Source organism: Chinchilla lanigera, unplaced genomic scaffold (genome assembly GCF_000276665.1).
Source record: "Chinchilla lanigera isolate Chin_1 unplaced genomic scaffold, ChiLan1.0 scaffold00132, whole genome shotgun sequence".
Classification (NCBI taxonomy): domain Eukaryota; kingdom Metazoa; phylum Chordata; class Mammalia; order Rodentia; family Chinchillidae; genus Chinchilla; species Chinchilla lanigera.
In genome coordinates, this window is record NW_004955533.1 from 1,327,039 (window position 1) to 1,354,493 (window position 27,455).

General features: G+C 43.4%; 1 protein-coding gene across 6 annotated transcripts in view; it reads left to right on the plus strand.

The window, feature by feature from the left end:
* Window positions 1-27,455, plus strand: part of Herc2 (HECT and RLD domain containing E3 ubiquitin protein ligase 2) — a 184,367-nt gene that overhangs the window by 22,364 nt on the left and 134,548 nt on the right. For all 6 annotated transcript variants that reach the window (XM_013507678.1, XM_005410402.2, XM_013507680.1 and 3 more), the window contains 9 exons: window positions 8,621-8,758; window positions 11,942-12,161; window positions 17,314-17,414; window positions 18,342-18,498; window positions 19,604-19,714; window positions 20,227-20,398; window positions 23,213-23,386; window positions 25,323-25,511; window positions 26,266-26,417. In XM_013507678.1, the coding sequence (XP_013363132.1) occupies window positions 8,621-8,758; window positions 11,942-12,161; window positions 17,314-17,414; window positions 18,342-18,498; window positions 19,604-19,714; window positions 20,227-20,398; window positions 23,213-23,386; window positions 25,323-25,511; window positions 26,266-26,417 (1,414 nt within the window). The remainder of the gene's footprint in view (window positions 1-8,620; window positions 8,759-11,941; window positions 12,162-17,313; window positions 17,415-18,341; window positions 18,499-19,603; window positions 19,715-20,226; window positions 20,399-23,212; window positions 23,387-25,322; window positions 25,512-26,265; window positions 26,418-27,455) is intronic.

The window sequence follows — 27,455 nt, forward strand, 5'->3', positions numbered from 1 at the left end:
TGCTTCAAATGTTTCTTCCCCAGCTGTGCCAAAAAAAAAAAAAAAAAAAATTTTTTTCTATTGGCTACTTTCTTTTTTCCCCGTGCTTCGTGTCTTTGTTTTTGGCATACGATTTCTGAATTAAATGTATCTTATTTCTTAACTTCTTAATTCTACTTTGTTCTCACTTTCCATGTTAGCTTAAAATAAGAGGTGGAGACTTCAGTTCATGTGTAGTTCCTCAGATCAGAATGGGTGTTTGTCCGTGTGTCATATGAGCCTGCCCTTGTGTCCCTGGGTGTGCATTTCCTGGCCTCCCCTGGAATCAGGACATACCGCCTCTCCAGCCCTGGGAACCCAGCTTTCCAGTCTGACATGATTTCCCTGGGCTGTCTTGGGTTCCTACCTGGACCTGTGTACTACTGTCGTGACTTGCTCCAAAGCTGGAATTGTACTAATAAGTTACGTCAAGAACAGTTTTTTTTCCTAAAATTTCTTTACAGTAAGCTTATCGTTTTACTTTTGTATAAAAGTGCTATAAGTATGTTAGGTGTTAAATACAGGTTGGTTCAACTGTATTGAAACTTTACTGAAGTTTTGATTTTAATTTTTAAACTGTAATTTTAATAGAAACCATTAAACTTTTTTTAATTAAAAAAACCCCCTGGATATGGTAATAATGCATGCCTGTAATCCTAGCACTTGGAAGGCTGAGGCAGGAACATTGCAAATTCAAGCTCAGTCTGGGCAACTTAGTAACTTAGCAAGAATCCATCTCTAAATAAAAAGTAAAAGCAGGGCTGGGGATGTGGCTCATTAACAAGCTTGAGACCCAGTACTGCCCCTCATATATGTTATATTTATTCCTTTTTTGATATTTATGCTTCTGGTTCAATAAATTTTAACATACATGAAATCCTATTTTTGGTCATCACCAAAATAAGGATCCAGAACAGTTTTATCTCTAAAAAACTCCCTGTGCTCTTTGTTTGTATCACAGGTTTCCTGACCCGGGGGCAGCCACTGATCTGTCCTCCATCCGCGCAGTGTTCGTAGTGCACAGGTTTCTGATTTCCATAAATGGAAGGAGTGGTTTGGCCTGAGTTTGTTCCTTTTGTCGTTAAGCACTTGTTTGAGTAATGCAGCCTTCGTATATGGGGACCAGCTCCACTGTGCACAGCAGGGGCGAAAGAAGGGAGGCACACAAAGCTAGGACTTCGTGGAGTACAACTTAGTGGGGGGACTCAGTGACAGAAATACCTTGGGTGGTAGCAAGACCTGCTGGACCTCAACAGTTTGGGTCAGGAAGAGGGGTATGCCTATGAGTGAGAAGAAAAGTGGCTTCGTCTTGGTTGGAATGTGTGTAGAATATTTAAGACAGTGTCAGAGTCAGACACATCCCCGGAGCCAGAGTCCCTGTGTACACCTTCACAGTACCACTCTAGTGGTGTTCTTCATTACAGTTTCCGGGGAGACTGCAGAAAAGGCTGACTAGGGTTACTGTGATCAGTCACAGTGGTGATTTGTGCCTCAGTGTGGGTGCAGTCATGACAAGGTGAGTCCATACAGCCCTGCATTTGTAAGTTATAATCATGGTTGCTAGACTGCACAGTTCTGTTCTCAACAGCTTTACAGTTGTGTACTGTCCTGCATGGTGCATATGGAGGACCTCCGCAGGGTGTGTGCTGAGACCCTAGAGCAGAATAAGGAACCTTCCGTGCAACTCATTTGCGCTGGCTTTTGGGTCTGCCCTCCGCTCGCAGGTGTGTGCTGCTGGCCTCATTTCCACTGTGTCCTAGTACTTTGTTAGTGAGCTGTTGAAGGATCGCTGAGTGCTGTTACCTGGCTTGTGTTGTTCTCGGTACTTGGGCTGTCAGTGAACAGAACCAGATGAGAAAGTGAAAAATAAAAACCTGTCTTGGAGCATATATTCCAGCTTTCTAATATTTGCCAATTTAGTGAGTATAAGATTATATATAATTGAATTTATGTTTTTGTAAACAGGAATTTGAGCATATTTTCCTAACGTTAGCTATTTGAGTTTCCTCACTAGTGATTTCTCTGTTTTTCTATTGGATGCCTAATTTTTTTTGGTAGAAATACAGTAGTTTCTTGAATGTATGTTTGTGTTGGTTGTAGATATTGTAACATAATATTTGGTCTCTGTTACCACTTCTGACCCAGGGTTCCTGAAACTCAGTGTTTTGAGTGACAGGCTGATAGGAGCATCTTGTTGTTAGTCCCTTTTCTAGCTGATAGATTCTAAAACATTTGCAATCTATGGAATGCCAAGTGTCTTACTGCTATGTGATGACTGGTGGCTGGGAGCCTCTGCATAGCTTCAGTGTAGGGGCTAGAATAGCTCAGTGGTAGGGTGCTTGCCTGCATACCCAGGATGTGGGGTTCCATCCCCAGCACTCCAAAAGCGAAAAACAGATAAACAGAAGAAAATGGGCAGGGGCTGGGCAGTGAAGAGCAAAGTGTGAGTAGCAGGATAGAATTTTCAGCCCCACCCCATACGTCAGGGGAGAGAGAGTAGTTAAGAGGTGATGTTAATTGTCAGTAAACAGTGATTTAACCCATCCTGCTCATGTAATGAAACCTCCATAAAAATTCCTGTGTGACATGGTTCAGAGAACTTGCAGATTGGTGAACATGTGTACATGGAGCCCCCAGTTCCATGAGGACTTGCAGCTCCTATGCTTGGGACCCTTCTCACAGTACCTTGTCTCATCTGTACCTTTGTACAGTACACTGATAACAGTATGCGTTCCCATTTTTGTGAGTCTCTATAGTAGTACCTGTGGTTTCACTTTCCGAGGTTTTAATTACCTGTTGTCAACGTTGGTCTGACAGTATTAAATGGGAAGTTCCAGAAATAAACAGTTCATAAGTTTGTTACTGTTTTTGAGACAAGGTCTCCCTGTATAGTTTAGGCTGGCCTTGAGCTCCCTGTGTAGCCCAGGGTGGCCTCAAACACACCACAATCCTCTTGTCTCAGCCTCCTTTTCTTTCTTTTTTTTTTTTTTTGGTACAGGGGTTTGAACTCAGGACCTTGTGCGTGGCACGTAAGCGGCTTGTACTGCTGAGCTATATCCTCAGCTCTGCCTCAGCCTCCTGAGTGCTGAGATTACAGGTGTGTGCTACCACACCCAGCTAGTTTTATTTTATTTACTTTTTTTTTTGGAGATAGGCTCTGGCTATGTAGTCCAGGCTGGCGGTGAACTCACTGTGTAACCCAAGCTGGCTTTGGCTTTGAACTCACAGTGCTCCTCTTACCTCAGCCTCCCAAATGCTGGAATTACAGGCCTGTGCCACCATGCCTGGCCCAATTCATAAGTTTTATATTGTGTGCTGATCTGATTAGTAGGATGCACTCACATACCGCTTTTCCTCGGTTGTGGACCATCCTTTTGGTTACTAAAGCCTACCTGTTAGTAACTTGGTAGTCTTGGTGGGCAGATCGACTGTAGGCCGATGGCAGTGCTTGTGTTCAAGGAACCATGTACCAGCCTAAGGCTACCTTACCATGCTGGTGTCATTTGCCTCTCTGTCATTTCATTGTGTGGGTTTTGCGTTGTCTTACACATCACAAGGAGAGTGAAGACAGTGTAAAGATACTCTGTGAGACAGACCATTTTCACATAGCTGTCATTAAAATACAGCTTTAATTCTTCTGTTTTTCCTTTTAATATTGTACTATGCTTAATTTATACATTAAACGTTTACATAGGTATGTAGATATGTAAGTATATTAAAAAGTGTATATAAAATTTGCAACTACCTATGATTTCAGGCATCCGTGAGAGGTCTTGGAATACATCTCACATGCATAAGGGCGTTTATGTATACAGACTATCAAATGTGAGGAGTGGTTGCAGGAGCATCCCGTTTGTAGCTAAGCCGGCAGAAGTCCTGGGTAACCTAGGGACCTGCTCCTTGGAATTAGCATCTGAAGTGGGGGCATCTTGTGGGACTCATCTCTTTAACTTGTGGGTCTGGGCTAATTCCACAGAGTCTTAAAATTGAATTGGATTATTGGATGTATGTTGGTGTTGCAGAGAATTGGCATGTGCTTGGTGTGAACACACGTGGTGTTCGAAGTGTTGTTAGTAGAACAGTGTCCTTCGAGATTTTTAGGTGTCCTAGTATTGTGAGTGAGCTATGCCAGTAATATAGACTAGACACTGTCTTTTCACAATGTCAGAATTTGTTGAATAACAGTAAATTCATGAGCAGTATCAATTTTTCAGCCTTATCAGGCCAACTAGTCAAAGGTCACTCGGTTGTGAATAAGCTGGGTTTTAAAATTTCAATTTTTTTTGTTTTTGTTGAGACTGGGTCTCACTATGTAGTCCAGGGTGGCTTCAAACTCAGTATGTAGCTCAGGCTGGCCTTGAATTTGCAGTGATCTTCCTGCCTCAGCCTCCCTCCTGAGTGCTGGAATGACAGGTTTGTGCCACCACACCTGGCTAAAATTCCAGTTTTAATTACTAGGATTTGTAACTGTCACATCACACTTCATGCAGTAATATGTGGAGGTTATAGAATGGCTAAGGAGGTTAACAGTGGTGGCAGAACTGAAAGCAGGCAGAGAGTCTACAGAGAAGTGAACGGTCACCACAGGTGATAAGATTACAGACTAGGCAAGGGTTCTCTGGGGGGTGCTGGGGGGAGGCCTGGGGCTTGCTCAGAGTTGGGTCACCAGCCTGTGTCTGGAGGCAGGCAGTTCTAGTGAGTCACATCAGGCAGGGAGGTGTGGCTGCTGAAACCAGGGAGAGAGTGCCAGAGTTCCCAGCTTTACCAGTGCGGGCGCTCCTTATTTTCTTTTCTTTCTTTTTTTTTTTTTTAAATTTTAAAGAGTAAAAGAAGGGTAACATAATAATGGGGTGGGGGGCTTACCAAATTACAGACAAAGTGGTAGGAAATTATCAATGGTTATTGTTTTACATATTGTTATCTACAAGGTAGTTTCTCAGGAAAACAAATAGACAATAGTGAGTTACAGACAAAAGAGGTAGGAGGTTATCAATAGTTGTTGTACTATACTTTGGTATCTTCAAAGTGGCTTCTAAAGAAAATAAATAGAGCTATACATGAGTGACCTATTGAATAATCATTAACTGTTCTCAATGGTTATTGTAGGAAATGCATAATAATAGACATGCATCCATTTACGAAATAGGATAGGAACAATACAAACATTACAGAGTTATGGATAGATTAGGAGGAAAATATCAATGGCTGCTGTAATACATGGTGGTATCTTCAAAGTGGTTTCTCAGGAAGACAGAGATACGCAAGAAGGATCTAACAAGAAGTTATAGCCTAAGGGTTGTCAAAAATAGCATATTACCTTCTCACCAGTGACTCCTTTCACTGAGGTATGATGGCTGGAAGGAAGGCCAGGATTGAAAAGAAGGACCGAGAGACTTGCACCTGTGACTAGCAACTGGCTGTTTTCTTGTTCCTCCATAGTCATGATTACCCAGGGCTCCTCCATGGAGATGACGGTCTGGCCAGAGGGAGAAGGCAGAGTATGCCCTGGGCCCTCTCATTGCTGTTGGACTAACTGGTAGGATGGGTCTGAGCTCTGGGGCCTTTGCTTCAGAGGGCAGACCGATCTCTAGTGGTCACCTTTGCATTCAGGGCATGGCCCATGGGACCTCTTAGGGCAATTCCTCTTGAGGTGGCCTGGCTTTTAACAGTGGTAGCAGATGAATGCAGTTGTTGAGTTCTTCTTGGAGCCCCGGGAATCAGACTTAGGGTCTGTTTCTCTTAGTGCTGCAGCAAAAGCAGCTGCTTTTTCTCAGTCTCTTTGTTTTCTCTCCTTGGCCTCCTCCTCATCATGGCTATAGAAGACTGAGGAGGCAATTCTTACTAACATCTCAAGTGAGCCATCTGGGGTGAAAGCCATTCTTTGTAGCGTTTTCTCTCCAGCCTCCCACCGCAATGGGACCCCACAACCAGTTAGTGTCCTCTCCCCAACTGTCAGCACAGGCAGCAGGAATCCTGCTGCAGACCTCTCTGGAGCTCCACCACAGCCTGTACTGTCAGGGGAAGAATGGCTTCCAGGGAGTCTCCACAGGTATTGTGCAAGGTCCTCCAGATTTACAGCTTCCGAGCAGTTCTTATGACCCCAGTCCACAGGACCTCTGACTCCTTGGGCTTAGTCTGCATTCTCGTGTTCTCCGAGTCTTTGTTCAGCAGCTGCTGCTCTGCTGACTCTAGACCTTTCTGCTTCTCTTTTTTTTTTTTTTTTTTTTTTTTTTTTTTTTTTCTCCGGTACTGGGAACTGAACTCACGACCTTGCGCTTGCCAGGCAGGTGCTTTTGCCGCTGAGCTAAATCCCCAGCCCCCTCTGCTTCTCAATGGCAGGAGCAAGAGTGACCTGTTGCATGACATGTATTCCCAGGGGTTTCTCTATATTTGAATGATTCACACACGTCCGTGGGTGGGCATCTGCAGCCGGTGCATGGTGGGCCAATTGTGTCATTGTTTCTCTGTGTCATGGTAGTTCTTAATTGAGCAGCAGCAGCCGGCCTGAGGGCAGGCATGCAACAGCGCTTGCGGCCGCATGGCTCCCCCTGCGCCGGGTGGGGGGGGCCTCCATCTGGGTGCCTATGAGGCAGGGAGCTGGCCTGAAGACCAGTGCTCCCCGCCCCGTGGCTTCCTGTGTGCCGGGGGGCCCCCATTTCGGGCGCCTACGAGGCAGGGAGCTGGCCCGAAGACCAGTGCTCCCTGCCCCGTGGCTTCCCCCTTATTTTCTATACACCGGACAGAGGCCTACATTGCTTGCTGGTCTGGTGTGTCCAAACAGCTTCTGGCCTGTTTTATCTGATGTAACTCGAATATATCCTGTGTTCGTGTGCCTTTGATTTAATTTGATACATTTACAAGTGACATTTTTTTAAATTTTGAGACAGGAACGCACTGTGAGTTCAGGCTGGGTTTTAGCCCAGGCTGGCTTCAAACTTCTGGCAATCCTCCTGCCTCAGTTGCTCAAGTTCTGGGATTACAGGTGTGTGCCACCACACCTGGCAGGTGGCAGTTTTTATAGCAAAATTAATTTATAAATTTATGTCTTGTGATTGTGCTGTGCAGCTGGGAGTTACGGTGTTTTTTTTTTTTTGGTTAAAGTTTGGTGTGTCCAACATTTGGTAATTATCTGTTTGTACATAGAAGTTGCTAAGTTATTCTGCCACAACATTTCTCCTCAAAATGGAACAAACTTCTGTTTTATAAAATGGAGTCACAGAGCCAGGTGTGGTGGTGTACACCTGTAATCCCAGCACTTGGGAGGCTGAGGCAGGATTGTTGTGAGTTCAAGACCAGCCTGAACTGCATGGCAAGACCCTGTCTCAAAAAGACCAAAAATAAAACCAAAGGAGCCATTCAATATAGAGAGCACAGCCTAAAAGCTGCTATTCTGTACAACATGCAATAACTCACAGCAAGGCATAGCCTGCTCTATGTATTTATTGTTTATAATCCGAATGCAGTATCATCTCTTTCACAGATTTGTGTGTGTGTGTAACATATCTTTGGGGCGTGGTGCTAGGGACTGAATTTAGGGCCCTGACATGCTAAGCACATGCTCTGCCCCTGACCTCCATCCCCAGATTAGATAAATATCTCTAAGCCCACGTTCCCTTTCCTTCCCCTTCTCCCCTTTCCTCCCCTTCCCCCTCCTCCCTCCCCTTTCCCTCTTGCCTTTTCCCTTTGAGCCTGGGGCCATCACACTGAGCTGAATCCAGCCCTGAAACAGCTGTTAAGCCACCCAGGTTGGATTCCTGCCTCCACCTCCCAAAGTGCTGGTCTTATATGCATGTGCCATCCTGCCTGGCTACATTACGGGATTTATACAGTTATTTAATAAGGGCCGAGATTCCTTCAGTCTTTGCTTCAGTTGTTATGTAAGGAGTTTTGTGACAGCTGTTCTTGACTGAAACTTTATATTCTCAGTGACCTAAAGTCATTGTTTTCAACTTTTTTTTGCACCTTGGTGCTCCTGAAGTGCACTGTCAGTTGCAGTGGCCCTGTGTAATGGTGGTTCTCAGCTGGGAGTGGAGGAAGGCATTGTGTTACAGAGTCAGAAATTCAGTGTGGAATATAGAAATACTCTCTTTCTACCATGAATACAGGCAATTGGGAGTCACTGGATTAAAGCAATTAGTGTGAAATGCAGGTGGATAAATTACTAATGATTACATTTTTTAGTTCCAAAATCCATTAGGAATTTGATGGAATATCATTTTGAAAGACACAAGCTTTGAATTTGAGTGATATACTGGTTTCTTTACATTGATCCTTTTAATAAATAAATATATTCATTATTGCTAAATAAATACACAGAATTGGGTATAGTTTATGTATTTTTCTTTTCTTTTTTTATATTTTATTTTTATTTTTATGTTTTTGGAACTGGGAATTGAACTCAGGACTTTGCGCTCGGTAGGCAGGCACTTTGCCACTGAACTATATCCCCGGACCCTTCTTTTTTTAAATCATTAAATATTCAGTTAGTAATATATGTTGCAACTTTTCCATTTTTGGGAGGAATATTTACCAAGAGATTGACGGTAATCATTGCACTTTGAAAAGCAATTAGTTATAGATTTAAAAATTTTTAATTCTCTAGATGATGGTGTTGATACCCAAAGTGGAACAAAGAAAGAAGATCTAAATGACAGGGAGAAGAAGGATGAAGAAGAAGCTCCTCCACCTGCCTTTAGAGCCAAGACCATCCTGGAGAGCTGGGTGTGGGGCAAGCAACCAGGTATTGTGCTCCTCAGAAGCACTGTCTTTGGGAAAGCTTGATCCAGCACAACTTTTCTGAACACTAGTTGGACTGCTTTGTTTGTTAATGTAGTTTTCCAAAATTCAGATTAAAAATTTATTGTATTATAGTAGAGTATATGTAACATAAAACTTACCAGTATTACCATTTTTAAGCATATTACAGTTCGTTAACATTAAATACGTTAACATTGTGGTGCAATATCACCACCATCATTTCTACAACTCTTTCATCTTTTTTTTTTTAAAATTTTTTTATTTTTTTGGTCTTTTTGAGACAGGGTCTCGCTGTGCAGCTCAGGCTGCCCTTGAGCTCATTTTGTAGCCCAGGCTGGTCTCGAACTCTCAACGATCCTCCTGCCTCACCTTCCTTTCCTCAGCTATAAATGTGTACATTTAGATTGACTTTGTATCTGGGATTGATAATAGTTACCTACAGGGTAGGACCTTTGTAGGATGAGGAGTATAGGTCAGGTAAAGTGCTCATACTGTTGTTTAGGATGTAACAGTTAAACTAGAATTTGCTGAACTATGTCTTGTACTATATTTCTTTTTTATCTGTCTTGCTAGAGCCTATCAATTCAATGGAGTTTTTTCCCAAAGAGCCAGTTGTTGGCTTTATTGAACCTCCCATTGTTTTCCTGTCGTTTTCACTGATTTTTGCTTTAATCTTTATTGCTTTTTTTTTTTTTTTTTGCTTGCTTTGGGTTCTTTCTGCTCTTCTATTTCTTCTAGTTTCTTAAGGTAGAGGCTAGGATAATTGATTTTTTTTTTTTTTTTTACTATTTTCTTTTTTGGTACTGGGAATTGAACTCAGGGCCTTACGTTTGCCAGGCAGATGCTGCACCACTGAGCTATATCCCTGACCCAGATCACTGATTTTAGATCTTTTTTCTTTTCTGACTTAAGGATTCAAAACTGTAAATCCCCCCCCCAAGCACTGTTTATACAACAGATTTAGAAATATTCTTTCATTTTCAGTTAAGAAAAAAAAAAATTTTTTTTTGAGATAGAATCTCACCAGGCTGAACTTGAAGTCCCTGTGTAGAATTTATAATCTTCCTACCTCTCAATGAAAGTATTAATTTCCCTTATAATTTTTTCTTTAATTTATTTATTACTAGAAGTGTGTAAATTTCCAAATATTTGGAGGCTTTCACATACCTCCTGTTAGTGATTACTAATTTTGGAGTGAGAGGCAAGAAACAGGGGTCTGAACTCAGGGCCTTGTGCATGCTAGGCAAGTCTCTACTGCTGAACTATAGCCCCAGCCCTAATGATTACTAATTTAATTTAGTTGGGGTCAGAAAACATACTTTTTATGATTTTGTTCCTTTTAAATTTTTAGACTTGCATTATGGCCTACGATATAAACTATGTTGTTGAACTTTTTCTGTGTACTTGAAAACTGTGTCTGTTTTGCTGCTGTAGGAATTTTAATGAGGTCAGGTTGTTCTCAACCTTACTGGGAGAGGAGCTGAACTGACATACAAGATTGGAATGAGGAGATCCTTTTTTAAATCTTTCTACTTCTCTCTGTTGGGCCCAATGTGGATCTTAAAAGTTATCTTTTAAGGTAACAACTTGCCACAACTGCCACACCCCACCGGTCTCCTACAGATGCAGGGAATTTTAATGAGGCCAGGTGCCCAGGCGAGGCTCTCTGCAGAAATTGAATCTAGAAAAAGCTGACCCCTTCCTCTAGAGCAGTGGTGGTGAACCAGAGATAAAGATAAGCAAGGCGGCCAGACTGCCGCTTATTTCTCCCTCCTCATTACAGACACAGTAAGGAGAAAAGGCTGGGTGCAATCTCCTTAGAGAGTAGAGGCAGCTATATTACAAACAAGCTACAAGTATTTGCTAAGAAAAGAGTTCTTAATCTGTGAAATGTATTTACCAAACTGTCACTAGTTTAGGATTTGTTTTTGGTACGCATACCTAAAACCATACAGCATGGGGTATCGCTCAGTCCCAGAGAAACATAACATACAGTCTCTAACTGTCTGGCTATAAAATGGAGATGTTACACACCTGAAGTGCATCTGTGTGAGGCTGGTAGGGGTGTGGCAGTTGCCACTCAGGGTCTGAGGTTTTTAAGCCAGTGACCGTTGGCCTCAGGGTGTTGTAGGCATTAGCTAGAAGACAGGTACTAGAGGCGCTACTCTCATCCCACCATTGGGAGGGTGCCGGTTAGGGGGCTGGCGGGAGGTAACTTAATTTACAATTCGACCATCATTGTCTGTACTGCTAGGTGGACTTAGGCTTCACTGGAAGACCAGAGTCCTTTGAGTTATATTCATTCATGTAACTGTCTTCCAGCTACTTAAAAAAATATCTGCCTCAATGAATATGTCAAACATTTACAGAGTACAGAGAATAGTAAAATGAAACCTCACTTACTTATCACACATTCCCACTACTTTATGCTCCTCTCATAAATATTCTCGTAACTTCGGGAGGTAGCTCGGTAGTAGAGTGCTTGCCTAGCATGTGCAAAGCCTCTGGGTTTAATTCCCAGGATTGCAAACCAAACAAAAATTGAGATATCCCCATAACTGTATTATCTTTTATGAATCATGCATGCTCAGTATTTTTTTTCTTTTTTTTTTTGAGATAGGGTCTCCCCGTGTAGTGCAGGCTGGCCTTGAACTTACTGTGTAGCCCAGTCTGGCCTTGAACTCACAGCAGTCCTTCTACCTCAGCCTCCCAAGTCCTGGGATTACAGGCGTGTACCAGCAGGCCATGCTGAATAATTTTATTGAAATGTTGTTTTTATTTTGAATTTAGTTTCATAACAAGAAGATGAATTTGTGTCTGTTTAGGAAATGTGCTGCTGAGGATTGACTTCATCGTTAGTGTGAACAGCTTTACACGTTTATAGAGAGGCAGTGTACCATGGTGGCCAGGAGTGACCTCTGTCATACGTTACGGTCTTCTTTGTGCCTTGGGCGAGTTACTCAGCCATTCATCCTCGTTCATGAGAAGGACATGCAGTGCTACCCCCTGATACTCGGTGTGGAGAGTGCCCGAGTTAATGTGTGCAAAGTGTTGGAAGCAGTTTTTGGCATTCTGTATCAGTGCGGTGTTTCCTGTCATATCTGCGGTTTCAGCATTATGTGCTCAGGCTGTTGACAGGCAGGTGTTTTCTTCCTGACTTCCTTAGACGTGAAGGAGCTGAAGGAATGCCTGTCTGTGCTGGTGAAAGAGCAGCAAGCGCTGGCTGTGCAGTCGGCTACCACCACCCTCTCGGCGCTGAGGCTCAAGCAGAGGCTGGTGATCCTGGAGCGCTATTTCATTGCGTTGAACAGAAGTGTGTTTCAGGAGAACGTCAAGGTGAAGTGGAGAAGCAGCAGTGTTTCGCAGCCTCCCATGGACAAGAAAAGGTAACAGAAGAGCAAAGAAAGGGTCCTGATGACAGCTTTTACAGTTCAGGTTCTTTTTTAAAGGAAGGTTTAACTGAGGGTTTCAGTATAGTCCGGGTTTTCATCACATGAAATTTTATTTGTATTTTCCCCATTTCTGGGCTTTGTTTCATCGGGAGAATGGACTTGTTAGGTTACTCATAGAGTAACACAATGTTGCATATTCTGGGCCATTTTTATTTTTATTTATTTCTTTGTTTTTTTTGAGACTGGGTCTTGCTATGTAGTCCAGGCTGTCTTTGAGTTCACTGTGTAGCCCAGGCTGGCCTTGAACTCAGCGATCCTTCTGCCTCAGCCTCCCAAGTGTTGGGAGTATAGGTATGTGCCACCACGCCTGGCTGTGTCATTATTTAAAAAAATTTTTTTGTCAGAAACTGTAGTCGCCAAAGGTTTAGATATAAGAGGTTTAGATCTAAGGTTTAGATTTGAAAATGGAATTTCAACATTGTGTCCTTTTTGTCTTCTGCTGCTGCTGTGTAGGGAATAGTTAGAGCATGTTTTATGCCCAAATAGTTTAGATGCTTTTTTGTTTGTTTTTGTCTTTTTGAGACTGGAACTCACTGTGCAGTTCAGGCTGGCCTTGAGCTCACTTTGTAGCCGAGGCTTGTCTTGAACTCACAGTAGTTGTCCTGCCTCTGGCTCCAGAGTGCTGGGATTACAGGTGTGTGCCACCATGCCCGGCTAGATGCTTTTTTTTCTTTCCTGGTAATGATTCTTTTATTACTAGACACACTTCCAGGCATATGATTTTTAATTTGTTGCTGTCTGGTAATATATCAGCAGACTGTCTTTGAGGAACTAACCAATAGACACTAGACTATGTAAGCCTCATATCAGACTGTAGTTTTCCTTGAATTTAGCTAATGTGCAGACTTTTGTCTTCAGAAGTTTAGGTTGGCAGGGGAACCCATATTTTATGTGGCTAATAGTTGGCTTTATTTGGCTGTAATAACAGTGACTTTTACTCCTCAGAGAGCCCGTGGGTAGAACAGAAGGCAGAAGGAAGCACAGGAGACCTATCTCTTCTTGTTACCAGAGATGAGAATGCTAATAGTAATATATTTTTTTTGGATTTTTTTATTGATTGATTGATTGATTGATTGCCTCTTTTTGAGACAGGGTCTCGCTATCCTGTTCAGGCTGGCCTTGAGCTCACTTTGTAGCCCAGCCCAGGCTGGTCTCAACTCAGAACAATTCTCCTGCCTCAGCCTCCCAAGTGCTGGGATTACAGGCTGCGCCACCACGCCGTCTTGCCTGTCACTTTAAATAAACGGAGGCAAGGGATAGTGGAGGCTGGTGCCTGTTTGATAAGATGGCTGGTGGCATGACTCCTCCCTCCCTCCCTCCCTTCCTTCCTTCCTTCCTTCCTTGAAGTGAGCAGCTGCTGGGATGGTCAGCCATCCGAGGGCTTGGCATGTATGCACACTCAGTGCTGGCATTCTCTAAGTGGTCTGTGTGTTTGTCAGATCAGACAGATCTATTCCCCGTGGTGCAGAACAGCCTGGACATGCAGCTGAGTTGTGTTGCCCTTTCCTTTATGATGGAGCCAGTGCTGCTGGATTAATTGGATTGTATCTTTCATTAAAAGAAGGAATTTCTAAAATTAACAACACTTTCTTTTGAGATGGTTGTGCAGTCACATGCATTTGTAAGACATAGTGCAGAGTCCTGCTCATCGCTTACTTCCCTCTGGTGTTTCTTCCCACTTGAGAAACGACCACAGTAGTGAGGACGCTCATTTTCATACACTGCCTGTGCTGCTCAGTTTTCCATGCTGTCTATTGTGTGTGTTTGTTAGCGGTTAAAATTACTCGGGTAGACTTGTGCCGGGCAACCAACTGCACCTGGGTACATAACCAAGGCCCCTTTTATCTGCACCAAAAAATAAAAAGGTAATGGTATGGAATGAGCAGTTCTTCCACCATAGCAGCTTGGGGCTGTTGGACTCTTTCTCCAGTGGCAAAGTATTTTGTATGCCCACTCACCTTTTTCCTCCTCTGCCCACCTTAACCCGTGGCAACCACTAATCTCTAACTTTTTGAGATTGGCTTTTTTCAGTTAGCAGCATTCCCTTGAGATTCTTCTGATTTGTTGAATTTATCGTTATAGCTCAGTAGGGGTCTGTGGTACAGATGCACCGCAGTTTGTCTCCCACCTTTGAGATACTGCAGATGAAACTCCCTTGGCGGTTCATCCAGAGATCTTTGTGTGCGTGTTGTTTCTTCTGAGGTGAGCGCCCAGGAGTGCAGTTGCTGGGTCTTGTGAAGCACACTGATGGAAGGAATTGCCACACTTGTTTTCCAGAGGCTCTGTGTATTTCACATGTTCAGCAGTTCTGTATGAGCGATCGGTTTCTCCACACCCTTGTTGACACTTGGTTTCACCCCTTTTATTCTGACAGATGTGTAGTGATACCTTCTAAATTTCTATGGATTTCCTTTCCTCATTTCTTAACCTACTGTATAGTGATATATTTTATATTTTTTGCGCAACAAGCTATGGGGTAGATAATCAACTGTTGTGGATAGGCGTGTACCCAAGCCTTTTCTATATTTTTTCTTGAACGTTTGTAAAACAAAGAGCCACTTACTGGACAATTAGTGGTTCTTACACTGCAGGCTGAGGGCTGTTGGGCTCTTCTCAGCTGAGTGGAGCCCAGCTCAGTGTGTCTCCTGGAATAGCTTTCTCCAAGGGCAGATGTTGGAGTGGTCCTCCCAGCTTCCCACTTAGCACATGGGCTTTCTCTTTTAAGGACTGTGTTTCCTATGATGTATTCTAATTTTGTAATACAGTACATATATATATATATATATATTTTTTTTTTTCTTTTTCTTTTTTCTTTTTAAAATGCTGTTGTTAGCCAGGCGTAGTGGCACATACCTTGTAATCCTAGCACTTGGGAGGCTGAGACAGGAGGATCACTGTGAGTTCAAGGTGAGCCTCGGCTACATAGTGAGTTCATGGTCAGCCTGAACTGCATAGGGAGACCCTGTTCCCCCCAAAATGCTGTTGTTATCTCCACTTAATAGAAAGAAAGCTGTAGTACATTGCTATAAAGCAACTTGCCTAAGGTCACATAGATAGTAAGTAGCAGAGTAGACGTTGGGACCAAATATGACTCCCGGCACCAGCTCTAGGACATAGTTGTGCACTCACATGATGCTGCTTTTTGTTATGTTGGAGTCCTTGGAGCAAGCCAGGGTGATCAATAGTGGGCTGGTTTCTTTAACCAGCACGCTAGAATCTAGGTCTGCAGGTATTCTTAAAGATAATAGCTTCCTTGAAAGAATGTGAACTTGCTTTAGCAATGTTCATAGAATAATTAGGGCTTCTCCTACAAAATGAACTGGTGAGCCATAAGTAAAGTAAATTTAGTTACAGTGTTGATCTGACTGTTTTTTTTATTTTTTATTTTTGATACTGGAAGTCAAACTCAGGACATTGTACTTGCCAGGCAGGTGCTTGTGCCGCTGAGCTATATCCTCAGCCCTGACTAGTTTTGACTGCTCCCAAAAAACCAAATTTACCTTCAAAATGATAAAGCTACCATCATTTTATCACACCTCTTTAAAAAGGGAAGGGGGGGAATACCATACATTGCAGATAATTCTTCTTTTTTTTTGTCTTTTTGAGACAGGGTCTTGCTATGCAGTTCAGGCTGGCCTCAAACTCACTTTGTAGCCCAGGCTAGCCTAGAACTTGCAACGATCTTCCTGCCTCAGCCTCTTGAGTGCTAGGATTACAGGCGTGCGCCACCATGCCCTGCTGCAGATAATTCCAAAGCAGTTGTTCTACACATACTCTAAATTTGAAGCACTGTTTTTTAATTGAATATTATTGAATATTATTGAATTGAACATTATTCTACTAATAGTAAACTTTTTATTGTTAGTAGCATTATTTTTGGTGGTACTGGGGGTTGAACCCAGGGCACGTTTTTGTTAATGGAAAGGTTCCTTTAACAAGCTGGTTCCCCAGCTTCCCGGGGACTAGTGCCTGTCTTCAGGCCCTCCCCACTCACTCCTCAGGCATTCTGTGAGTGTAGGTGAGTCTGTAGCCGCCTACGAGGCCCAGCAACCTTCTGAGCCCCACATTTTCACTTGTAATCTAGTGTCACCTTGTATTTTGAGGACATCATCCTGTGTCATTACTGTTTGTAGTAACATTTCCCCTGGTTATTATTACTATGACTTTTTGGTAGAAAAGCTACATATTTAAAAATTTTTTTTTGTCTTTTTGAGACAGGGTCTCACTATGCAGTTCAGGCTGGCCTTGAACTCATTTTGTAGCCCAGGCTGGTCTTGAACTTGCAAGATCCTCCTGCCTGAGCCTTCTGAGTGTTGGGATTATAGGCCTGTGCCACTACGTCTGCCTTGAAGTACTACATGTTTGTGTGTGAAATTCAGTGTATCAAACTAGAACATAAAATTAACTTGTTATGCACAGTCGTTTACATTATACATACATTTTTATATTACAGCCTTTTTTTTCTGATTTTTTTTTTGCAAGATGATTTTTATGATATACTATTCGTACAACTTTTTTACAAAACACAAAATGAAACTATGACTTGTTAAATTAACATTTCTAAGTTACAAAAAGTTTGAAAAAGAGGATGGCTAAGCACTACATCCAGAAGCGGGAACTCTGCAGGTGGGGGAAGGAGGAAGATGAGTGCATAGAGACTTTGGACCTTAGCAGGTGGCTCTAAAACACCAATGGCTGGAAGAGGGAGCTGCCGCAGGGAGGGCCCTGGTGTTGATTTTGTTCTCTGTCCTGTTCTCCCATTTCTATGTTTACCTGTTTATTGTCTACTCATTTATTGTTGGCCTTTCCCAACTAGAGTACTGAGCCCTGTGGTTGTTTCATGAGCGTTTTCCTATTCTTTGTAAGTGTGTTTTCTTTTTCTCAAAGAGAAAATTTTTCCCTTTACAAAGGACATTCGATAAAAGATTTCAAAAATGAAACTAAAAGTCAGCTTTGACCCTACATCTAAAGAGAAGTATTGGGTGTGTTATGGTGCATAGCTCTCGTATTATTTATTATTTTATTTTGGTATTTCCGCAGTCCTCTGACTGACTTGTTATGCTCCTTTCCCCATGTGTATCTGCAGTTCTCGGCCCGTAGGCAGAGGTGTGGAAGGACTTGCTAGAGTTGGATCCCGAGCAGCGCTTTCCTTTGCCTTTGCATTCTTACGAAGGGCCTGGCGGTCAGGTAGGTGTGTCAGAAATATCTTCTGCTTGGGGCTGGGGATTTAGCTCAGTGGCAAAGCGTCTGCCTGGCAAGCGCAAGGTCGTGAGTTCGGTTCCCGGTACCGGAGAAAAACCAAAAAAAAAAAAAAAAAAGAAATATCTTCTGCTTCCCTGAGACATCAGGAGGTTTACCTTCCACGATCAGGTCTGCAGCCATATGTCCTTGGAGAGATCCTATATGCTTTCTGGGTCTGGTGTCATTGTTTATAAAACGAGAGGCTACAGAATATTTCACTTCAGGTCTGTGTTTTTTAAAAAAAGGCAAAAATTATGTGCAACCCTCTCTCCCTACTTCCCTTCCCTGCTTCAGTAACCGCCACTATGGAATGCCTCAGTACTGATTTATTTCTAGAAGAACAAGGTGTTAGTATAGGTTGAGCTTACTAACTCTAAAAATTTTAAATCTGAAATGCTTCAAAATCCTAAATCGTTGACACAGAGATGACCCCACAAATGGAAAATTCTACCCTTGACCTCATGTTGGGTTATAGTCATAATGCAGGTGCACTAAAAATCTTGCATGTAGTTACCTTCAGGCTATATGTATAAGTGTATATGGAGCAAATAACATTCATGTGTAGACTTGAGTCTCATTTCCAAGAGGTCTCAGTATGCAAATATTCCATAGTCTCCAAAATAACTGAAATATGGAATACTTCTAGTCCTAGGCATTTCAGGTAAGGGATGTTTAATCTCTTTTGCCTACTTGAGTGTCATCAAATACAGAATCGACTTTGAGACAGCCTTGTGAGATTTGAGCCTGTTAAAGGAGGGCTTGGACAGGTGACAGTGGCATCTTGTCACCCTGGTTGGGGCGCAGCAGGAAAGGGATGCTGTGCTAGTCACGCGGGCTGAGGGTGGAGCCTCTTCTGACTGAAGGCATGCCTAGGTGAGGATGCGGACCTCTGCAGTGAGCTGTTGCAGGAGTCCCTGGATGCCCTGCGAGCTCTGCCCGAAGCATCCCTCTTTGACGAGAGCTCCGTGTCTTCTGTGTGGCTGGAGGTGGTAGAGAGAGCAACCAGGTTCCTCAAGTCTGTTGTGACAGGGTGAGTCGTCCCTTCATACCTTCCTGTGGGAATCTTCCACTGTGCTTCTCATTCTGACACTCGCTCTCTGGCTAAGAAACCTAGTAGCTGGTTTTTCACCTCAGCTTCCAGTGCACTATCAGCTCTCTAATTCCACATTTTGGTTCTTTGCTTTATAGATGATTTCTGATACTCTGATTTAACCCAGGAAGCTATCACGTTAATGGGATGGAACATAACAGATGCTTTTGTTATTTACTTTTGTATTTAATGATTTCATAAACTTTTTTATGACACTCGATGAAAGATTGATAAAGTGAGCCCTTCTTGTGTGCCTCTTGGTGATACTTATGAGCCACTGTTCTTAGGAACAGCTGGAGCTCAGTTTGAAGTCTTGATAGATAATATGGGAGTGAGCACCTACTATCCAAGACCAAAGCCTATACTATTCGAGACCTAAGCTGGTGCTGGGGGAGGTTCAGTGGTAGAGTTCTTGCCTAGCATGTTGTGTGAGGCCCTGGGGTTGATCCTCATCGTCCTCCTTTCCCCAAGCCTTAACACATGGGCTTTTGGAAGGTATTTAATATCCAAATTACAGGATATAACTACTCTTTCTAGTTTTTAAACTGTGAATCATTCTGTGGAGAAATAAGAACTCTGGTTTTGAGTGTTATGCATTTTGTTAGGGTTTTTGAATTTGTTTTGAAGTAGAAGCATGTCTCAACATTTTTCTACCCATATTTTGAATAATGACACTTAATTTGTGCTTCTGAAATTTGGATTGTGCTGTCTAGAATAATATAGTATTTCCATTAATACTTTTAATAAAAATATATCCTTAGGGGCTGGGGGTATAGCTGAGTGGTAGAGCTCTTGCTTAGCATGCAGAAGGCCATGGGTTCAGTCCCAGTACTGCCTATAACTCCCCCCTCCCAACCCATACCTTTCTAAATTAATAATATTTTGAGATCTCTGAGTAAATTTATGTAGCAAATCTCAGAAACCTGATTTTGAATATTAAACATGTTTTTCCGTGGGAGACAGAACATAGTTAATGTGTGCATATGATTTTAAATGTGCTGCTTTCACTGATGCAGATGGCTTGCCTCCATTGCTGTCACTGTAGGGATGTTCATGGGACACCAGGCACCAAAGGTCCAGGAGGTGTTCCCCTGCAGGACCAGCACTTGGCCCTGGCCATCCTGCTGGAACTGGCTGTGCAGAGAGGCACATTGAGGTGAGTGGCCCCAGGAGCTCCCTGAGATGCCTGTATTTCTGCACACTGGTTGCATTGTGGCATTTCATTGAGTCAGTTGTGGCTGCAGCAAATGTGTGGTCTTCTGTAGTCAGGGAACCACATCCCAGCTTTCTTCTAAAGCCAGATCGACTTACGCTTTCTTCCCTCCCTTTTTATGCTTAGTTGTTTAATCATTTAGGATTTGTTCTATTTTTTTCTCCCACTTAGTTTTTCTCAAATAATTATTTTTATACCATCAGTATAAGATGCTAGAAATTTCCTGTAGAAAGTATGATTTGAACGTCTTAACTGGTTTTGTTTCCTGTCAGCAGAGAGGGGGTATCTCGTGATAAAATATTGGTATTGATCCATGGATTTTTATTGCCAAAAGTTGTTTCTATGGCATTGTTTTAGTGTTCTTTCACTTTTACTTAGCAGTTTTTATTTTTTATGGGCCACAGCAAAAAAGTTAATCTGTTTTTATTAGATAATATGTATTTTTCCTCCTTTAGCCAAATGTTGTCTGCCATCCTGTTGTTGCTTCAACTGTGGGACAGTGGGGCTCAGGAGACGGACAATGAACGATCTGCCCAGGGCACCAGTGCCCCCCTGCTTCCTCTGCTGCAGAGGTTCCAGAGCATCATGTGCAGCAAGGACACGCCACAAGCCGAGGGGGACACACATGTAAGTGGCACGTGGCACGTGGTGTTTAGGGAGTGTGTTTGTTCTACTTGCTTTTGGAATTAGGCTGGTGTGACAGGGCCAGCGTGCATGTCCACAGCAGTGATGTCTCGGGAGGTGCTTGTGTTTGATGACTGCCGAGAGTCAGTGGGGCAAGCGTGGGAAGTCACGTGTGTGTTACGTTGATAAGGCAGAGCATCCTCTGCGCTGTCAGGACTGTTCCATGTGGCAGCGAGCTACAGTGGGGTCAGAGTCCCCACTGAGCTACAGGCCCTGGACCCTGTGCTTTTGCACGGTATGTCCTAAGGCAGAAGAGCAAGCCGTGGCGTGGGTCCCGCCCACTGCCATGCTGGCCCTGTTGCTTTCTCACCACCAAGACCTTCGCATATATGATTCAGGGCCTCTGTCCTTAGCAGCTGCCATCTGTGCTTGGCTGTGAAGGGGACGGAGTTTCAGATTCTGTTCACTCATTATGTATTGCTGTAGTGAAATATTCACGAGGGAGGCTTACTTTAAAGAAAGGTTTATTTTGGCTCATGATTCTTGAGGTACAAAGTGGAAGGCTGCCTGATGATGGCCTTCATGCTGGCAGAGGTCCAAGGTGGTACTGGGCACCATGTGGCAAGACGTAGGGAGGGTGTGTGTGTCTGTCTGTCCGGCTGGTCTGTGTCTCTTCTTGTAAAACCTCCCGTATTCAGTGCCATGACTTTAACCCTAATGACATCCTAAAGATTTCATGTCAGCACTATAGTTGCATCGTTTCCATGCTCCTAGTACCTCCTAATGGGGACTGAACTTCAACAGAAGATCTTTTAGAGCCACATGTGGTGGTACATGTCTCTAATCCCAGCAGGAGGCTAAGGCAAGAGGATCTCACGTTCAAACCCAGTGAGGTCAATTCAGCATGACCTTGTCTCAAAATAAAAAATGAAGAAAAGGGCTGGTGACGCAGCTCAGTGTAGAGGCCCTGGGTTCAGTCCTCAGACCATATCCATGTGGTGGAAGATGTAATGAAGGCGTGTTCTCTTCCATGAAGGAGTGAGTTAGTAGAAGAATAAAAAGTGATAAAAATTGCGATGCTATTTCAAGAGCAAAGCTGAGATGTAGGTCATTATCAGCACCTGCAGTGATGATGGAGAAGACTGAGGCAGAGTCAGTGTAGGAAGAAGCCATGCATCCTCTTAAAAGGAAGTGGTCTAGCAGGAAATGTTTTTAATATTTACATCGGTTTTGAGGAATTCGTACATATACACTGTGTCTTCACCATTTTCCGTCCCCTAGACCCCTAGTTGCTGCCTCCCTGCTTGGCCTGGTTCCCCTCCTCATCTTCCAGAAGTCTGCCTCCCTGTTTCCTACCATCTCTCCTTTATTTCACTGTTTAATTTATTTATATTGTGGGCTTCTCATATTAGAGAAACCATGCAGTAGTTAATTCTCCATGTCTGGCTTATTTTATGTAACATTATGGGAGCAAGATCTATCCATTTTCTTTCAAATAATGTGAGTTTTTTTTTTTTTATGACTGAGTAAAGTTCCACTGTGTTTATATTCTACATTTTCTTTATCCATTTGTCTGCTGATGTGCATCTAGCCTGTTTCTAGAGCCTAGCTGTTGTGAATTGTGCACTATAAACATGGGTATGCACATATCACTGTAGTGTGATGACTTTAACTCTTTCTGGAGCATTCCCAGGAGAGGTATGTTTGGGTCACATGGAATTTCTATTTCTGATCTTTTGAGTAATGTCCATACAGAGAAAAATCTCTTTGCTCATGTTGAAAGAACCTATCCACACATGCAGTCACCTTGTTGTCCCTATGAGTTTCTGCCAAGGAGAGGCAGGTGGGTCTCCATGCTTTGTCTCTTCCATTGTGCTGTTTTTGGAAAAGACTTGGATCAACAAGCACAGACTGTCAGTACAGAATCATGTATGTGAAACACACACTTGCAATTAAAAACCAGAAAGAACAGTGGAAAGGGCCATCACTCTGATGGCCCTTCCTGTTTCGAGGCAGTATTTGAGGTACGTCACCTGATTTGTGTCTGTTTAGTCCCAGCCATTCCCTTTGCCAGTGAGGAGGCTGAGCTGGGTCAGGGGAAGGGTGTCAGCCTGGGCTGGAACCTCAGCACTGTTGCTCTTTACAGTGCATGTTGGATTTTCTCTTTTCCAGGAAAGAGAGTCATTCCATTATTGTGCTTTGGCCCTATTTACCTACCATTTGGCACTCTTAAATGATAAGGCTTCTTTGCCTTTGGAACTATTAGTATAATGACTTAATTTGCAAGTTTTCTCCAAAGTGGGCATCATTCAGATTAAAATGAGAGGATTTTTTTTTTTTTGGTACTGGGACTCAAACTCAGGACCTTGTGCTTGCCAGGCAGGTGCACGTGCTTGTGCCACGGAGCTGTATCCCCGGCTGAGGTTTTTGTTTTTAGTTGTCAAAGTGAAGTTGTGGTGCCACACTGTGTTTGTGGAGCCTGTTTTGTGTTCCTTCAGGGACTTTGAGGGCTGCATGCCTGTATAGTAATTTGGCTGTATTAGTAAGCCATGTGGAGTCTGCACATAGGGCTCAACGTATGTGTAGTGCAGCAGATATACACATGTAAGTCAGTGCTGTGTGTATTTTACAGCAGATGTATACGTGTAAAGGTGGACAGTGCAATTGTATCATTGGTACTGTCATTTGATGGCCAAAATGAAATTTACAGGTAGTACATAAATGAAGTACCAAATGTAATGAGGAATTAGAGGCTAATTGTGTCACTTTATTTTTCATCACCATTCTGAATATATTTGTTTGCTTTACTTAATCTAGCTTTTATCTGGGCCTCTGAGTCCCAATGAGAGTTTCCTGAGGTACCTTACTCTTCCTCAAGACAATGAGCTTGCCATCGATTTAAGACAAACAGCGGTGGTTGTCATGGCGCATTTAGACCGCCTGGCTACGCCCTGTATGCCTCCTCTGTGTAGCTCCCCAACATCGCACAAGGTATGTACTGGAGTGACCTCACTTTCTTTTCTTGCAGTGCTGGGGATGGAAGTCAGGCCCTTGAGCATGCCGGGCAAGTGCTTTGCTACTGAGCTGTACCCTAGCCCTTAGAGCAGAACCCTTTGTATGCTTTAGGTAGTAGACTTGCAGGTTCTCAGTCTGTGCACGTAGAAGACTGACTTCTTCTGTTACTGGTGGTGGGAGCTGAACTACACTTCTTTTAAAAAGTCACATTTTACTGGTACATTTTACATACATAATGATCATATTCATCGTAGAGAATTTGTATCTGTATGTGATATAACTTGATTCTTTTTTTCCCCACTCCCCTTCCCTGCAGCCCTCTTGCCTCCCCATTTACAAAAGCTTTATTTCCATTTTTTCCTTCTTTCCTCATTTTTTTTTTACCCCTCCCCATTCCCTTCCTCACTTGAACCTGACTTATATTTTTAAAATACATTCGTAATAGTTTAAGATGTTGTCAGGGTCACGGTGAGTGATGAGCAAGTTGAGGTGCACAGGGCTGAAGGACCCAGACTGGGCCCCGTGGAGAAGTGACCTTTATCCACACAACTGCAGCCTTCCTGCTCTCCTCAGGGAGGTTCTAGAACTTCTTTCTCTGTAGCTAGAAAGGCTAGTGATCAAATCTAGGACCTTATACATGCTAAACATGCGCTGTACCACTGAGCTACATCCCTGGCCCGGAGCCTTTTTTATATACTCTGAATATGCGTGATCTTAGTACGTCGTGTCGGTTAGCGTAATAATGACAGTATACTTAGGTATTGCGTGTAGACTGTAGTGGTGATGGTGATAGTAGTGACCTGCCTGTGTGGAGGGCACTTCGCAAGCGCCAGTCCATCAAGGACCTCACGTGCATGGTCTTCTCTGATCGTCATGACTTTCCCTCAGTGCATCCAAGAGAAAACCAAAATTTGGAATGTTAGTGAACTTTGTCTGGGTCATACAGTGTCATCCTGATTTTGAATCCAGGTTTCTTCTCTTTGTGAATATGAACAACGCTTATTAAACTTCACAATCATATTTTAAAAAGTAAGCAGTATAGTCACGTGGTTCAGAAATCAAAATTATATACGAAGACACACTGTCCCTTTCTCCCCTGACCTTCATTCACCCACTTCCTGTCTCCGCTTCTGGTTTTCATTTTTGTAGCTGCCTGAGCTTCTGCTGTTCTCTGGAGGGAACATTTAATTGTAGCACGTTAGCTTACTGTGTAGCTTATTTTCATTAACGTAAAGGCTAGAGAGTTTCCATGTCAAACAGCTTCTCAGTTTTTAAATGTTTAGTATGTCAGGTGTAAATGTATCTTTTTTTTTTTTTTTTAAATGAGTCTCATGTTGATGAACTGCCAAAATTTTGCTACCTAGACATTGCCATGGTTACTGATGGGGTGCAGGTGTTCCTCTGTGTGTGTGTGTGCAGGTGTGTGTGTCTGTGTGTCAGAGAGATTACCCATGGTAGGCTTGTTATCCTCATGTTGCTTCTCTGCAGCTTGGTCTTTTTCACCCTGACCTGTAAGGATGCTTGTTTCCCAGCTTTGTGCTTAGACTTTGGAGGTTTTGCCTGTAATGGGACAAAATGATAGTCTGATATGGTTTGAGCATTTGAAAGTACATTGAAAGGCTGGGGATTTAGCTCAGTGGTACAAGCGCCTGCCTGGCAAGTGCGAGGTCCTGGGTTCGATTTCCGGTACCAAAAAAAAAAAAAAAAGTACACTGAAGAGCCAGCTCTGTTATAGTGAAGTACTATAAAAAAATAACTAATTCTTTCCTTTTAACTGAGGTAGTATGGGATATTCTATTTTGATGTTTTGAATCAGCTACTTTTTCTTCGTTTTCAGCTTATAGTATATTGATGTTACTCCAAGACGTTTTGTTACTATAAAATAATGTTTACTTGCGTTCTTCTCTTACAGGGATCACTGCAGGAGGTCATAGGTTGGGGGTTAATAGGATGGAAATACTATGCCAACGTGATTGGCCCAATCCAGTGTGAAGGCCTTGCCAGCCTGGGGGTCACGCAGATTGCATGTGCAGAGAAGCGCTTCCTGATCCTGTCCCGCAACGGCCGTGTGTATACACAGGCCTACAACAGCGACACTCTGGTGGGTGTTGTGGGCAGTGTCCCTGTGTGCTTCCTCCACTGCGCATGGCCGCTCCCACAGATGCCACAGGGTCTGCACCTTCTTTTACATCACTGATCAGCATCTGTTAATTGTGTATTGTTAGTCATATTTAATAACGTCCATTGTTAGCATTATTGTCAAGACTTTTAGATACTAAGATCAAGAAATACTATGAAGCCCATTGCTGATTATGATTTCTGTTTGTAAGCCATCTTTTAGTGTATAAGCTCACTTACCCTTGGGGCCAGTTGGAGTAGGTTTGATGGACATGATGGCACCTTCTTTTTTTCTTTCTGACTTTTTTGAGACAGGGTCTCGTTGTGCAGTTCAGGCTGGCCTTGAGCTCACTTCGTAGCCCAGGCTGGTCTCCAACTCAAAACGATCCTCCTGCCTCAGCCTCCCGAGTGCTGGGATTACAGGCGTGCGCCACCACGCCCGGCACTGGCACCTTGGGATATGCATAGTCTCATTAGGGAGAACTGTGTGTCACTCTCGCACGGGGCAGCCTGTACTGTCCAGCACCAGCACTGGCCATGCCTCAGATGACTTAGAAGTTGCCTGTTGTTCTGGTGTTGGGAACGGTGAGCTGGAGAACTGGCCTAACCCCTCTGAGGGCTCCTGGTCTTTCAGTTAGTGCAGGTGTGTTCAGGTCTGAGAAATGAATGGGAAGAGTTGGCTGTTTTCATTATTGTTAGACCTGTCACTAATTTTCTTCCTGTTTTTACCCTTTTAGGCCCCACAGCTGGTCCAAGGTCTTGCCTCCAGAAACATTGTAAAAATTGCTGCCCATTCTGATGGTCACCACTACCTGGCCTTGGCTGCCACTGGAGAGGTGTACTCCTGGGGCTGTGGGGACGGCGGACGGCTGGGCCACGGGGACACTGTGTATGTACAGCTCATTCCTTCTGTGTGGCCACATCTATGGCGGGATGGGAGAGGGTGTGTTCCAGTTGCTCCACGACGTAGAGCTCAGATGGAGAGGGGTTCCGTTGTGTGTCCACCCTTGATGACGCCTCAGGAACTTGTCTGCAACAAGGTCGTGGGAATCAGCCCTCCTGCTCTCTCTCCCTGCTGCAGCAATAGTCAGCAGTACTGTCCCCTGCCATGTTTCCTGAAGCAAATCCACGTGCTGTCCCTTCATTAATAAGTACTTCACATATCTCCAACCAGTAAGATCCCTTTTTTCTTGAACTGTATTATCCTCACAGGACAAAGATCAGCAGTTTCTACTCGTATTTGGTGAAAGCTTTTGATTACTGTAAGAAAATAGAAACAAAACAGAAAGTAGTTGTTATAAATGCCCAGTTATAAAGTTGAGAGTCCTGCCATTTTGTGTGGAGTGATCACAGCAGAACTCCTTTTTTACTTTGATGCTGTGAATAGAGCCTGGTGGGAAAGCCTTTAGCATTCGGTAGTAATTGCCGTTGCATGAATGTGCCAACCCAGCAGGCTGACTTCATGCGGTCATTCGTGAGCAGGATTGGAAGTGACTGCAGTTCTGTCTACCTGCATGTCTGCAGAGGAGGCTGGAAGGCATGTGGCCTGTTCACACCAGGGGTGTAGATAGATGGACGTTATAGCTCAGAACATCTGCTGGGAGATAAGCAGAGTGATACACATCGTGTCTTCTTCACATAAGAGCTTGGAAACACTCAAGTGTGATGGGGTTGGAAGATGTTAAAAGACAGTAATAAATCTGTAGTGAAAAACAAAGGAATTAAGCTGGGTCTATAATACCAGCACTCTGGAGAGAAGCAGGAGGCAGGAGGACCTCAAGTTCAAGCCCAGCTGGGGAATTTAGCATGACTCTGTCACAAAATGAAAAATAAAAAAAAGGGCTGGGGATGTAGCTCAGTGTGAAAGCCCTAGGTTCATTCCCCTGCACCACAAAAACAACAAAAAATCCCAGAGGAGTTGAGAATT